At 46.5% G+C, this 14,066-nt stretch overlaps 2 protein-coding genes across 2 annotated transcripts; both read right to left on the bottom strand.

Moving 5' to 3' along the window:
- Window positions 1-5,103: 5,103 nt before the first annotated feature.
- Window positions 5,104-11,090, bottom strand: LOC123117148 (uncharacterized). Its single transcript, XM_044537971.1, has 3 exons — window positions 10,861-11,090; window positions 10,282-10,746; window positions 5,104-5,452 (listed from the first exon to the last, which is right to left on the bottom strand). The coding sequence occupies exons 1-3, from the start codon at window positions 10,989-10,991 to the stop codon at window positions 5,425-5,427; spliced, it is 624 nt and encodes a 207-aa protein (XP_044393906.1). The 5' UTR covers window positions 10,992-11,090; the 3' UTR covers window positions 5,104-5,424.
- Window positions 11,091-11,268: 178 nt separating this feature from the next.
- On the bottom strand, window positions 11,269-13,408 carry LOC123113644 (cupincin). Its single transcript, XM_044534947.1, has 4 exons — window positions 12,820-13,408; window positions 12,643-12,729; window positions 12,232-12,525; window positions 11,269-12,126 (listed from the first exon to the last, which is right to left on the bottom strand). The coding sequence occupies exons 1-4, from the start codon at window positions 13,360-13,362 to the stop codon at window positions 11,533-11,535; spliced, it is 1,518 nt and encodes a 505-aa protein (XP_044390882.1). The 5' UTR covers window positions 13,363-13,408; the 3' UTR covers window positions 11,269-11,532.
- Window positions 13,409-14,066: the final 658 nt, after the last annotated feature.

Raw genomic sequence — 14,066 nt, 5'->3', positions numbered from 1 at the left:
CCATGTGCTATGCTTCCAAGCAAATATCTTATTGGTATATGTATGACTTCCTTGTGGATATCTTGTTCCTGCGTGTTGTAACTATATCGGGTGTACATCCTTCTTTGTAGACATATATCATCATGATTTCTTCTACCTAGAACCTTATACACTTGAGAGAAGTTGCATATCTAGATGATATCCTTTCTTTCATGTCCACCTTGTCTTTCTTTTGTTTTTTTTCTTTGGTGGCTCCATGAAAGCTTTTGCCTTGAGTGTGTGTCTTATCTCATTGCATCTTGATGCACTCTTGTGTGGTGAAGTTTTTTCCCTCATGCTTGTCTTTATGAGGCTTTTGCCATCTTAATTGGTATCCCTCGTCTTGATAAGGCTTTCTTTTTCTTTCTTCACCATGGGTTGTCACAAGTGTTGGTTATTCATTTTGCATTTTTAGTGTGCTTGTGAACCCGTTTGCTTGGTGTGTGTGGGGAGGACATGTTATGCACCATGTATCTCATTTACCCAAGACTATGTTGATGCTTTATGCTCATCCTTGTATTAGTCTTCTCAAGTGCTTTGTCATGACTCACACATATCATTTTGGTTGAGCCTATTATTAAGTTGCCTCTTTTACATGTTGCTCAACCATGTGCTTGTTGCAAGTGTTAGGCTTTGTTTCCTATATGCTCACTCGCACTGGTTGTGAGTTTCTATTGATTTTGGGGGAGCTATGATCCTATTTTGTGCACTTTTTATCCAATACAAACATTCTTATTTGTGCACAAATCATGGGGAGCTTCTCTAGTTTCTTTAGAACACTCCTCTACTCATATCATAATATCATTTATTCTTGTGGCTCATAGGATCCTTGGTCTAGCTGGTTCAATTGATATCCTTTGATTGCTTGCTTCAATTGGTATATTTTGACTGCTTCATTGCTTGTGTCTCTCTTTGTTATGTCTTCGTGGCATATCATTCTTTAGCAATCTTTGTGCCTCAATATAGTTTGTGTTCCTCCAAGTATTTGCCTTTGGGTATGTGTATTGCATTCCACTCTCTTGTTGAGAAATACACAATTTATGGAGGACCACAATTTATATTGGCCTTCTTAGCTTTTCACCCATTTTGGCAATCGATGCCAATGGGGGAGGAGTTTCAAAGAGTTTTGTGGAGAAGGTTTCAAAGTTTTCTCCTTGCTTTGGTTTTGTTCCTAAGCATTTGCATCTCATTCTCCTGCATCATTAGTTGTTGCATTGCATTGTGATGCATAACTCCTTGTATAAACTCTCTTGAAAGTGATTGTCATCAATTACCAAAATGGGGGAGATTGAAAGAACATGCGGTGCCCCCATGTTTGGTTTTGGTAATTGATGACAATATCTATGGACTAATGGTTGCCTTGAGTTATATTTGAAGGTTTTGTCCATAGGCTTTTCTTGAAGTCCATGTGTTGGTTTCAAGGAGTTTATGAGTTGACCAAGGTGCTATTAAGGAATTATCCAAAGATTGGTCATGTGAGTGTTGAGCTTATTGCAATCATATCTTGAATAAGAAGTTTGTGTGATCATTCATGTTTACCTTCAAGACATCATCCAAATGAAGAGAGTTGGAAAGATTCAAGGTTGATCAAGACTAAGTCAAGAGTGAATCAAGTTGATCAACTCACAAAGCGTAAAAGATGTACCGAGAGGGATCAAGTGATCCCATGGTATGGTAAGCATTGTCCATTGCACTTTGTGTACTAACCCATGGTCTATGCGAGAGTTCTATGTGGGGTTAGGTATGTGTACATGGGCTTGCATCAAGAGGAAGATAACATACAACCCATGGAAAGGATGACATCAAGTGGTGATCGTCATCAAGATTACCGTGTGCAAGTTCAAGTGGAGCATCACGAAGAGATCAAGTGCTTGAATCTTGCCATCCATTGTGGTGTCAATGGACTTGTGAAGATGTGCCGAAGAGTGGCTCACCCATAGTGGACTATGAGGGAGCAATCATCTAGTCTTCATTGAGCCAACGCAATCAAGAAAGGTGGTCCAACTTGAGGGATTCAAGATCGTCATCATCTAGATCAAGTTGACCATGTGCAAGGCAAAGGTTTGCCCTTGATAGATTTTCTATTTTACCGGTCTCATGGTGGTAGTTGGGAGACCGGGTTATATGATCGTTTGTCATACCAACGCTGTCAGGACCCCGACTCAATGCCACATCGATCTAGCATGTAACACCTCATATCACTTTGCGGCCTCACGCACGGTATTCCCACGGGTGTCGCCTTACCTTTGCCCGGGACCGTTTGCGCCTTTTGGCACACGTATATGACAGTGTCGCTAGCATCCATATGATAAGGAGCCCGGGCTGACATGGCTAGTCGTAAACCCAAAGCGGCACAGACTTACAGGGACAGGCATCCATGACCCAGCATCGAACGTGTCGGTCATCAGCGAGTGAATCCAGGCTGTAGCACTGGGCTAGCAGGACTCCGGTGAACCGGGCTGTAGCGGGCTAACAGGACTCCGGTATTCATCGCGTGACATTTCCCCGAAGGGACAGACACAGGAACGAAGAAGGACACATGCCGGCCAGCCTAAGTGTTCCGGAGCAGTAGCAAGCTACCATGGCTCAGTGGAAACACTAGGAGACATTTCCCGGTAAGAGAGGCTACTAAAGATAAACTACTTGAGTCGTAGAGTCATTTTGTGATGCCATGTTGTATTGCACATATCGAGCATATTGTGTGTATGTTATTGAAATGCTTGGTATGTGTGGGATCTACTATCAAGGGGGGCTCTAAAGTTGGTAGCTTGATCGTATCGTTAGTAGAGAGCTCAAACCATTGCATCCTTGAATCATGTTTATTGGTTCTTGTTTTGTTCTCTTTGTGAGTCTTAGAGCTTATGGTCATCTTGATGACAAGCTTGAGTTCATCGAAAACGGAGTTCGCATGCGTCTTCTATGATGTTTTCAGTGTTGGAGGTTCTACCGGTCTTATCCAAGGAAGGGTTCTCACCATTTTCTTATGGGCCTTTTCTAATTTGCTTCTTATTGATATTTCTTTCAATATTGTGTTATCCCTTGTCGCTAGCTTTCCAACAAACTTGGTTTCATCGAATTCGGAGTCCATTTGCAAAAGTTGTGGCCGTTTTGGTGTTCTGAAAAGGCTGCAGCGGTACTACCGCGAATTGGAGCGGATGTAATTTTTTACTACCGCTCCAGAGCGGTACTACCAGGGCTCCTACAGCCGTAGTACCGCTCCGGACCAAAAACTCATCCCAAGTCCTGCGGTGGTAGGCCTGGATGTAATTTTTTAGTACCGCTCGCAAGCAGTAGTACCGCTACCCTTAGCAGTAGTACCGCTACCCCTAGCGGTAGTACCGTGAGGTCAAGCGGTACTACCGCTCTGACGGTTCTTCTGGCCTTTTTTCCTCCTCACTATTGTGTTTCAAAGGGGTACTACCGCCCCAAGGTTCTTGTTTGTTGCTCCGTTTCCCTGCTTCTTCCGCCCGAGCGATAGTACCGCTCGTGTGCGGGCTGAGCACATAACAGTTGGATTTTCCCCCTCCTATAAAAGGGGGTCTTCTTCCCCAATGAACCTCATCCTTTAAGCTCGTGTTCTTCCCCCATTGTTGACCTTCTTCGAGCTTGCTAACTCTCAATCCCTCCATGGATTCTGGCTAGTTTTTGAGGGAAAAGAGAGAGGAGATCTAGATCCACATTTCCACCAATCACTTTCTCCTCTATGTGAGGGGGACCCCTTGGATCTAGATCTTGGAGTTCTTGGTGTTCTCCTTCTTGTTCTTCCTCTCATCTTCCTCCCTAGCATTAGTTGCTTTGGTGGGATTTGAGAGAGAGGGACTTGGGCACTCCGTGTGCCCTTGCCATTGCATTTGGTGCATCGGTTTGAGTTCTCCATGGTGATACGTGGAAGTTACAAGTTGAGAAGCTTATTACTCTTGGGTGCTTGGTGCACTTGAGCTTGTTCCTCTTGGGTGCTTGGGCGCCCTAGACGGTTGGTGGTGTTCGGAGCTCAATCATTGTGGTGTAAAGCTCCAGGCAAGCGTCGGGGTCTCCAATCAGGTTGTGGAGATCGCCCCGAGCAATTTGACGGGTTCTGGTGACCGCCCCAAGGGTTGCCAAAGTGTACGGGTTCGGTGACCGCCCCCAAGGGTTGCCATTTATACAGGTTCGGTGACCGCCCTCAAGGGTCCCTTAGTGGAATCACGGCATCTTGCATTGTGCGAGGGCGTGAGGAGATTACGGTGGCCCTAGTGGCTTCTTGGGGAGCATTGTGCCTCCACGCCGCTCCAAACGGAGATTAGCATCCGCAAGGGTGTGAACTTCGGGATACATCGTCGTCTCCGCGTGCCTCGGTTATCTCTTACCCGAGCCCTTTACTTATGCACTTTACTTTGTGATAGCCATATTGTTTCTTGTCGTATATCTTGCTATCACATAGTTACTTATCTTACTTAGCATAAGTTGTTGGTGCACATAGGTGAGCCTAGTTGTTTTAGGTTTTGTGCTTGACAAATTAACCGCTAGGTTTATTCCGCATTTGTTCAAGCCTAAACCGTAATTATTTTAAAGCGCCTATTCACCCCCCCCTCTAGGCGACATCCTCGATCTTTCACTCTGGACTAAGGAGCGCCGACCCTGTTCCATTCTCTTTCTCCAACTTTATAATGATGTGCTTATTATTTCTCCTCCATCCTAATATTGTCAATGCTCCACCACCACCATCGGCCATTACTCCTCTTATAGGAAAAAATGACCCTTTTTCTATGATGACGACCACACCACCCATAAATCTTAACCCCAAGATTTTCACCCATAATCCCAATCACTCCAGCCATATCTCCTCAATATTTACCCCTATGTCAGCACTGCGTATAGACATGCATGGACAACATTGTGTTAGCCTTTACTGCGTCCATGATGGGTCTCGACCTCGCTTCCCATCATCAGGTCCACCAAGTGTAAGATGGTACATAAATTATGATGACACCAAAACAATCGCCACATGAGAAATAGCAACAAGTGAATAACTAAAATACAGATACATTTTCTGTTATTCGACTTGTTATTTGCAATCAGGGTTGAATTTTGAGAGAAGCAAACAAGATAAGTGGTTTATTAACATAAGTTTTACTTTAGATAAAAGTTGTTCGCCAGTTACCATCAATGGAAACCTGAATGTTCTACAGGTTTTTCATCACGACACAAAAAACAACACTCGATGTTTCAACCATACACCAAATACACGACAAAGGTGCGACTTAAAATATAACAACGATGACTGAATAAGCACTGCCAATAACACCATCACCTCCATTGTTGTTCAAGGAAATTACATGACCATACTTGGGATCCACGATGCCCAGCTCCCCCCCCCCAGTTTTGAAGATGCCAACTGCGATGCGTTCAATTAGCTTTACACAATAGCTAAGATGATCCACTAGATCCTCCTTCACTGCAAAGAGATCTACCAATCAATCCAAAAGAAAATATTCAACAAAACATTAATTCATTGGCTTGATTAGACATTTTTGGATTACATGTAATATACTTAGCCTTCTGAGTAATCGAAAACATAATTGCTATTCCAACCACTAGCATGTCTATTAATGCATTCATCATTGCCTGTGAACCTCTGTTGATGATATCCCATACATATAAGTCCGGTAGATAGGAACACAATATGTGGTTTATTAGTTTACTGGTCCAACATATATGGCATATTATCTAAGATTTACTACCATCATGTAAAAAAATATCTCTACTCAATATTATCTTTTAAGCATCAGCCATGGGAAAGTTTGATACATAGAGGATTTTTTACTGTCCACAAAAAATTGTAAGGCATCACCCAATGTTTTCCCATGCCATAATAGAACTATGTCACACTAAAGTTTCCAGAACCTGACAACAACGAAGATCATCCAAACTAACATTCCAGACTCTCCATCTAGAGAAACATTTTCATACACGGTCCTTAGCCTAACCATTGTACTCTTTTAATACCTACCAGCACACTGAAAACTATAGAAGTTAGAACCATAAGATGTTTTTTCAATAGTGATATGAAGTCAAGGGAGATTATATGTAGTCTAGGAAATATAGTGGAAAAACCATGACCAAAGAATCATTAACTATTGACCTTCCCAGAATCTAATCTTGCCACAATCCCAACTTTGACCATCCAACAACCCTAATCCACGATTTAGCCTCCATACACTTGTGCCAAAAGTGTGAATTTTCCATTTTGACTTTCACTTGTCCCAGGGTATGATGTGTGAGGTATTTCTTAATAAGGAAATGTTGGCACATGCCATCTAAATTAGAAAGTTTCTACAACTACTTAGAAAGTAAAGGAATGTCCAGATGTAAAATGCCCAACCCTCTTTGGTCCTCGGGCAGACAAAACATAGGCTAATTAACAAAGTGATATTTCCTTTTCAACTTGTCACGATTCCATGGAAATCTAGCGTTGTATATATCCGTCTTTCATCTTGAGACCCTTAGATATCTTGTAAACAGATATCACACTTAAAGTGACACTACGAAGGGAGGAATTAGTTTTTATACCACCAATGGACATTTTCTTTCCTTGCCAAGAACCTAATCTACTTACCACATTTTCCTCACAGCTCTACAATAGTTAAGTATAACCATTTTCTCATAGGAAGTTTGCCCATTCTGAATATTCTCAAATTCAATAAATCTAAAGTTGGTCATATCACAGAGTAAATTCCCCTTAATGGACATTATGTTCAATGTTGAGATTATTAAAATAGGCATAATAGGAAGTTGAGAGTTTTGTCTTTCCCAATATCATGTCAATCAATGGAACAATAAGCCTAGTTAGCAAGCCTTGCCTAAGTGCTCTTCAAATCGACATTCAAAGAGCAGCTAATGATATCCATATGTGTGTTGTGTGTTGGTGGGGGAGGAAAATGGCAGGTGGTTATTGGTTCATTACAAGATGCATTTCCTCTCAGATTTACCACCTCCTACAACAAAACACTAAAGTTTCCTGAACTTAGCAATCAGACTAATTTGTGCGGATGTCAATTTGGAGAAGCATTTTTTTACAGACGGTCCATAAGTATAACCATTATTCTATTTTAACTTCTACTACTGCTCTCCAAAAATTGAGAGATTTAAAATCACATGTAATAACTTTTAAAACATTAATAGAATGGAAGCTAGTGTAAAAGTCATCCTTAGAGAACCATTGATCTTCCTAGAATCAAGTTTGCCAGTATTCCCAACTCTAAACCAACACCATAGCTCCTAACAAAATTGTGTGTTTCCCACTCCCATTTTCACTATCCTAGAGTCTAATGTGTGAGGTATTTTGTAGTAAGGAATTGTTGTCACTTACCACCTATGTTGAACAATTTCTAAAGCTACTTAGAAAATAAAGCCATGCTCATTATGTCCAAATCTAAAATGCCAACCCTCCTTAGTCCTTGGGCAGATAGACCATGGGCCGATTTAATATTTCATTTTTAACATGTCAGCTCTCCACATAAATGCAGCCTTGTACGTAATAATTTTTTTCCTGGCACCATGAGGTATCTTGTAAAAAGGGAGCACCTTCAAAGGGACATTATAAAGGGAGGAATTAATTTAACTGTTCCGCCACAAATGGATAGTGTCTTCCCTTTCCTAACACCTAATATTTTTTGCATGGGGGGCTAATACCTAATCTACTTTCCACCTTTTCCTTGCAGCCCTCCATTACATAAGTATAATAACTTTCTCGTCTTAAGGTATACATAAGTATTTTATAGAAAGTCTGTGACTTTTGAAATCCTCAAATTCAACAAATCTATAGTTAGGTTGCTCACACAACAATCCCACTTTATCAAAATTTAATTTCAATGTTGACATTCACTAAAATAGGATAATAGGAAGCTAAGCTTTGCTTTTGCACAATATCACCTCAATAAGTTGAGGAGTTATCCTAGTTAAAATACTTGCCTCAGTGCTCCTCCAATCAAGATTGAAAAATTGGCTAATATTATTGGTTCATTACTCCCATAGAAGAGACACGCTCTCTCAGCTTTAGCACCTTTGTGCAACAAAACACAAAAGTTTCACGAATTTGACAATAGCCAAACTAATTGTGGGGATTTTTATTTAGATACAATTTTTCCATGCTCCTTAAGCCAAACCATTACTCTCTTTAAATTCTTCCTTCCACCCTCTAAAACCTAAGAGATAAAAAATAACATGCAAAAACTTTTTTAACAGTGATATAGGGATCTAAGAAGATTGTGTATGGTATGGGAAGATAGTGTAAAAATGGTCATCAAAGAACCATCGATCTTCCCAAAATTTAGTTTGCCACTATTGCCAACTTTGACCCTACAAACAAAACCAAATCAAGACTTTTAACCTGCATCAACCTTTATAAAAAGTGTGGGTTTCCCACTCTAGTTTTCAGCTATTCTAGAGTATGATGTGTTGGGTTATCATCTAAGGAATGTTGCCACATACCATCTACATGGAACATTTTCTACCAACACTTAGAAAGTAAAATGGTTTTCAAGATGTCTAGATCTCTAATGCCCAACCCTCCTAGGTTGTTGGGCAAACACACCATGGATTGATTAACCAAGTGATAATCTATATTCAACTTGCAAAAATCGAGTCATGTACATATGAATATATTTAGAGAGAGAACATACCAATTTTTCTGACGCCCTAAGGTATCATGCGAAAAAAAACATGTTCAAAGAGGACATGGAAAAGGGAGCAGTTACTTAAAATTGTTCCACCACCTACATAATGTCTTCTCTTGCAAACGAATCTAATATATTATCCACCCTTTCCTATGCAACTCTCAAAAAAATTAAGTCTAATACAATCTTCTATAGGAAGTTCGCGCCCACTTTACTTGTGAAAATACAAATTAAATTCCACTTTTCTGAAAATTCAATTTAAGTGGGACTGACAAAAAATAAATAATTCTCAATCCATTTACAAATTTGCTCGTACACATAAACAAATGTTCATTGTATTATTAAAAAATGTTCATCTAGTCTCCACTACTCTTAAACAAGCTAGCTTTGGTAGAAACATTGAATATCAGCCCTTCATTATCTTAGATCTGATGGCCTACATTGCTTGAAAATGTTGTAATTAGCAATTAAAGCATCATAATTAGCATTCCATAAAATAAAGATTGTATCAATCAATCGAATCATCATAATTAGCATTCCAAAAACAAACATTGTATCAATTAATTAAAGAACTATAAATACCAATCCAAAAAACAAACATCGTAATTGAAGATTCCAAACAGTTTGACCTAATCCCTAGATCTCCGTCTGCCACCGCCAACACCTCCCCCAATCCCATGGGGCCCACACAAATCGCCCTCCCACCTGACGATGCCCATGCCATTGACGACCACCACACCAGTCGTCAACCGCCGCTGACCACAGTGCCACCCCCACCCTCACTGCCGCCATCAACTGATGCTGGCCACCGCACCGCAGCGCCCACCCACGAAGCACCATTGTCGTTGACTGCATTGCAATTGTTGCCATTGCCTCGTCTGCCGAGGCACTGCCAGAGAGAGGAACAGTGGCGACAGGCGCGCGGGGGGGGGGGGTCCCATGACAAGTGAGGCACATATGTCAAGTTGGGTATTGGGATGCGGGATGGGGTTATTGGGGTCTGCGAAAGCAACCATCTCCAAATAACCTGAAAGCGGGTATTTGGGTAGCCCCAATAACCATTAAAAAAACAGCGGTCCAACAGACGCTGTAAAGTAGAGCATGCACAAAAAAGTTTAGCGCACGTGCTAAAAGCGATATCCGGGACTGCAATTTTGGGCTGCGAGCACGCACAAAAACTTTAGCGCACGCGCTAAAAGTGGTATCCCTAGCTGCAAATTTTGGGCCGCGGATTGTGCGCGCTGCAAAATCTGGGCTGCTCCAGGTGGGGGCGCCGGATTGGGCGCCGTGTTTTTGTGCATCTGAAAAACCTCTTCGTCGCTCTCACTCGCAAAAAGACTATTTTGACTGGGCGAGCCGCGCCTGCTGGAGATGCTCTTAGCGGGGAAGATTTTCGGATCCATTGAAGATGCTCTTAGCCGAGTCAGTCATCCTTTGCCTATAATTACTCTAGTACCGATCAAGATTCAGAGGGCGTTCCCCCCCCCCACCCCCCCCCCAAAAAATATAGAGGGTGTCAATTGCCCTGAATCAAAAGGGAGCGGGAGGACAATCTGGATCAAACACACAAGCGATGTGATCTTCACGGAGAAAGGGGTTGAGGGCTAACCCATGTGATTTTAACACTTCGAGTGCCATCTGTCGATAGATAGTCATCGTCTCCCTGACCTCCCTTCCCACGGGCGCCGCTCCCCATCTGTCGACATACTGGACCGCAAACTCGCCGGCAGCCCCGGGAACCCCGAGCCGGCGGATCTCCGCGATGCAGCTCTCCACGAGCTCGATCACGTCGCTCGACGACATGGTGTCGCGGTAGCCCCGGCGCAGCACCGCCCTGCAGGCCTCCGCACCCCGGCCCGCGGCCCCGAACAGGAACTGGCCGCGCGGGAGCGCGGGGCCGAGGCAGCTCACCGCCGCGTGGGGCTGGGCCTGGTTGTAGCCCACGACCAGGGCCTCGACGGAGTGGCCGCGGTCGAGCAGCTCGCGCGCGAGGTCGGCGACCGTGGCGGTGTCGGGGTACGGGACGCCGGTCAGCCCCTTCCATCTGCGGCACATCGTCCTCGCGAACCTTGCGCTGCCAAAGCAAAACACGGGCGGGAAGCTTAGGTCAGAAGCCATGGAATGGAAGGTGGTCGGGGTCGAGCGAGGCGGGTGGAGGTGGATTGGATCTAGCTCGCTCAGTGGTTACCGGTTCTGGTGGTTGCCGGAGATGGCGAGAAGCCTGTGGGCGTCGAGGTGCACGATGGGGGTTCCCGACGCCACCACCGCGAATTCTCCCCTCCCGGCGACGCCGATCACGCAGCCGAAGTCGTCGTCCATCCGCCGCTCCCGATCGATCCGCGCGCTTGCTTGCTGTCTGTGAAGTGAACTGCTCTGCTGGTGGTCACTCCCCGTGCTTCGCTCGGCCTACTAGTAACTGTCCTGACTCCGGCTAGAAAGTGGAAAGTGGCTGGCGAGAGGATCGTGACTCAGGTCGATCGCTTGGCCTGTGCTCCGGTTCGTCCGTTCCGGTACGTGACAAGTCTTGTTTTTGTCTGTTACTCGGTGTGTGTGACACGTCACTGTACGAGTAAAAATAGTAGTAGTACAACTGACATGTTCCAACGAGCCGACGGGCCAGGTCACGCCTTTTATTATCGGAAAATTCAGGTACTACATACATAGAAAACTCACGTGTATGCATGCATAACCGCGCGGGAACACAAAGCATGCACATCCGTACAGAGCATCGTCTCTCCACTCCTCTGCTACACGCACGTACTGTAGTAGGCAGCAGTACCGTGCTAGCTATTTATTCCCGTCACATGTACACTCATGCATGCAGCTCCACGAACCGCATGCGCACGCTCGAGATCGTCGCTCACATGTCGGCGACGCGGCGCTGCTGCTGCGGGCCGGCGACGAACACGGACTCCGGCTGCGCGCGGATGACCCTGTCCGCCAGCTCCCTCGCCTGCTGGGGGAACGCCAGCGCCTTGGCCGCGTCGTCCAGCTGCTTCAGCACGCTGTTCCCGCCGGTCACGAACACCTCCTCGTCGTTGTTGGCGCCCACGCCGAAGGACAGCAGGGCGAGGTTCCCCTCGTTCCCGGCCACGAACGTCGCCGGGTGGCCCGCGGGGAGCACGATCACCGACCCCACCTTGATCTGGGCCCTCACCTGCCTGTAGCCCCTCGATTTCTCCTGCTCCTGGCCGCGGCCCTGCTCCTCCTCCTGTCTTCCCTGCTCGTCCTTGCGCTCCTCGCTCCTCCTGCCCTGCCCATGCTCACGCTCGCGCTCCTCGCTCCTCCTGCCGTGTCCGTGCTCGCGCTCGCGCTCCTGCTCGTGCTCCCGGCGCTCAGAACGGCCGAAGCTGGAGACGTGCGGGCACGCCATCTCGAAGTAGCCGTCGCGCCCCTCCACGACGATGTAGATCCTGGTCGACCGGGTGGCGTATCTCAGCGCCGTCATCGAGCCCTGCATGCATGCACGCACGACGAAAAACACACGCGATGGTTTAGGTGCACCAATCCGTTGCATGATGCTACAAAACAATCTGTATACGCGGCGCGGATGCTTTACCCGGGTGATGTTGACGAGGGTGACATCCATGTCGAGCTTGCGGAGGTGGTGGCACTGGTCGCCGGTGATCTGGTGGAACCTGCCGTGCTTGTTCGAGTAGCGGGGCTTCTCGCCGGTGAGGCTGCGCGGCTGGATGTCCTCCTTCTCGGAACCCGACCCGCCGCCGCCGCCGCGTCCTCCCCTGGAGCACGACCTGCTCAGCTCCCGTATCTGCTCCTCCGACCCCTCAGATATCGGACCCTCACCTCTGCTCTTCCTCTGGAACACTCTGTCCACATCCTCCCGCTGCCGAGTCTATTGAAACACATGCATGCAGACGGTCAGCGCGTACAAGCATAAGATCGAGCTTGAATCAAGCGATGAACAAACAAACAAACAAAAAATCATTGCCGATGGTCAGCGCGTACGTACGTTGAATGCCGCCTGGATAACCTCGTCGCTGAAGACGCTGAAGAAGGACTGTGGCTGCTCGCCTCCAAACCCAATAGGGGAGAACTCCTACAAACATATCAAGAACATATACCAGAAGTAAGTCGTTGCATGCAACGCAAATGGTGGAGGAGCTTGCATGCTGCGGCCATGGCTGACCTGGAAGCTGCCCGGCGTGGAGACGGGGTTGAGGAGCATGACGACCCGGAACCACTTGGAGCGGTGCGTGTTGGCGGAGTACACGATGGACCCAGCCGGGATCACGAACACGTCGCCCTCCCTGACGCAGAACGACTCCCGCTTCCCGTTCCTCAGCAGCACCAGCACGCCCTCGCCTTCCCTCACGAAGGCGATCTCGTCGGCGTCGTAGTGGCTGGGCTGCAGGAACGCGCGCGGCGCCGCGTCCAGGCACGCGACGCGGTAGTCGCCGATGGAGCCCCGGAGCAGCTCGTGGTCGAAACGCTCCAGCACCTTGAAGTGGCCGTGCCGCGACTTGGCCCACTCCCGGAAGCTCTCCTCGCCGAAGTGGTACGGCCGGCCGGAGCCGGAGCCGGACCGCCCTTCGTCGTCGCCCCCTTCCTGCCACCTCCTACTACCCCTACCTACGTCCTCGGCATCCCACGACGCGAACGAGAGGGAGAGGCACAGGGAGAGGACGAGGGCTAGCGCTAGCCATGGCGATCTTACTACCGTGGACTTCATGATGATCGATGTTGGTGATCAGTGACGAGTTGGCTTATTGGATGAGTTGGTGATCTAGCTCCGGGGAAGTGATGGTATATATAGGGGGTGGCGATGCGGCGAGGGGGCCATGCGTGCGGCCAGGTGTAGGTCGGGGTGCGTACGTGGTGAAGACGCGCTGCATGCACGGTGCCATGGTGACATGCGCCATGCATGCGATGCGAGATAGCTGGCCTCCATCTGCAGAGAACGGACAACGATTGATTGAGATAGGAACAAGCCGAGCAGGGATGGGATAGCTCGGCGACGATCTTTTGCATCGGCGGAATGAATTTTTCTTTTGCTGGGAGCTATGCTCCAAGGTGAAGCTACTAGACGCCTGCAAGAGTCTTATCCATCTGATGCATTTATCTATCTTGTCATTACATGCATGCATGCTTGGGGTTTAATCCAGGATCAGCCCGCATGCATGTAACCATGCATGCTTGGGGTTTAATCCGTGATCAACCCGCATAAATGGTTTTCTTTGTGTAACTTGTTTTATATTACACAATAGCTATGTGCTGGTAGAGATTTTCACTGGCATTTCACCCCAGTTAGGGGAAATCTGATGGATTATTGTTAGATGTTAACTATACTATTCTTGATGTTATATCACAGGATGAAGGAGACTATCATATTAAAATGACAGTTCAGGATCAGAAAACTAGATTTATTTGGGATCT

Source organism: Triticum aestivum, chromosome 5B (genome assembly GCF_018294505.1).
Source record: "Triticum aestivum cultivar Chinese Spring chromosome 5B, IWGSC CS RefSeq v2.1, whole genome shotgun sequence".
Classification (NCBI taxonomy): Eukaryota; Viridiplantae; Streptophyta; class Magnoliopsida; order Poales; family Poaceae; genus Triticum; species Triticum aestivum.
This window is presented reverse-complemented; position numbering and strand designations above follow the sequence as displayed.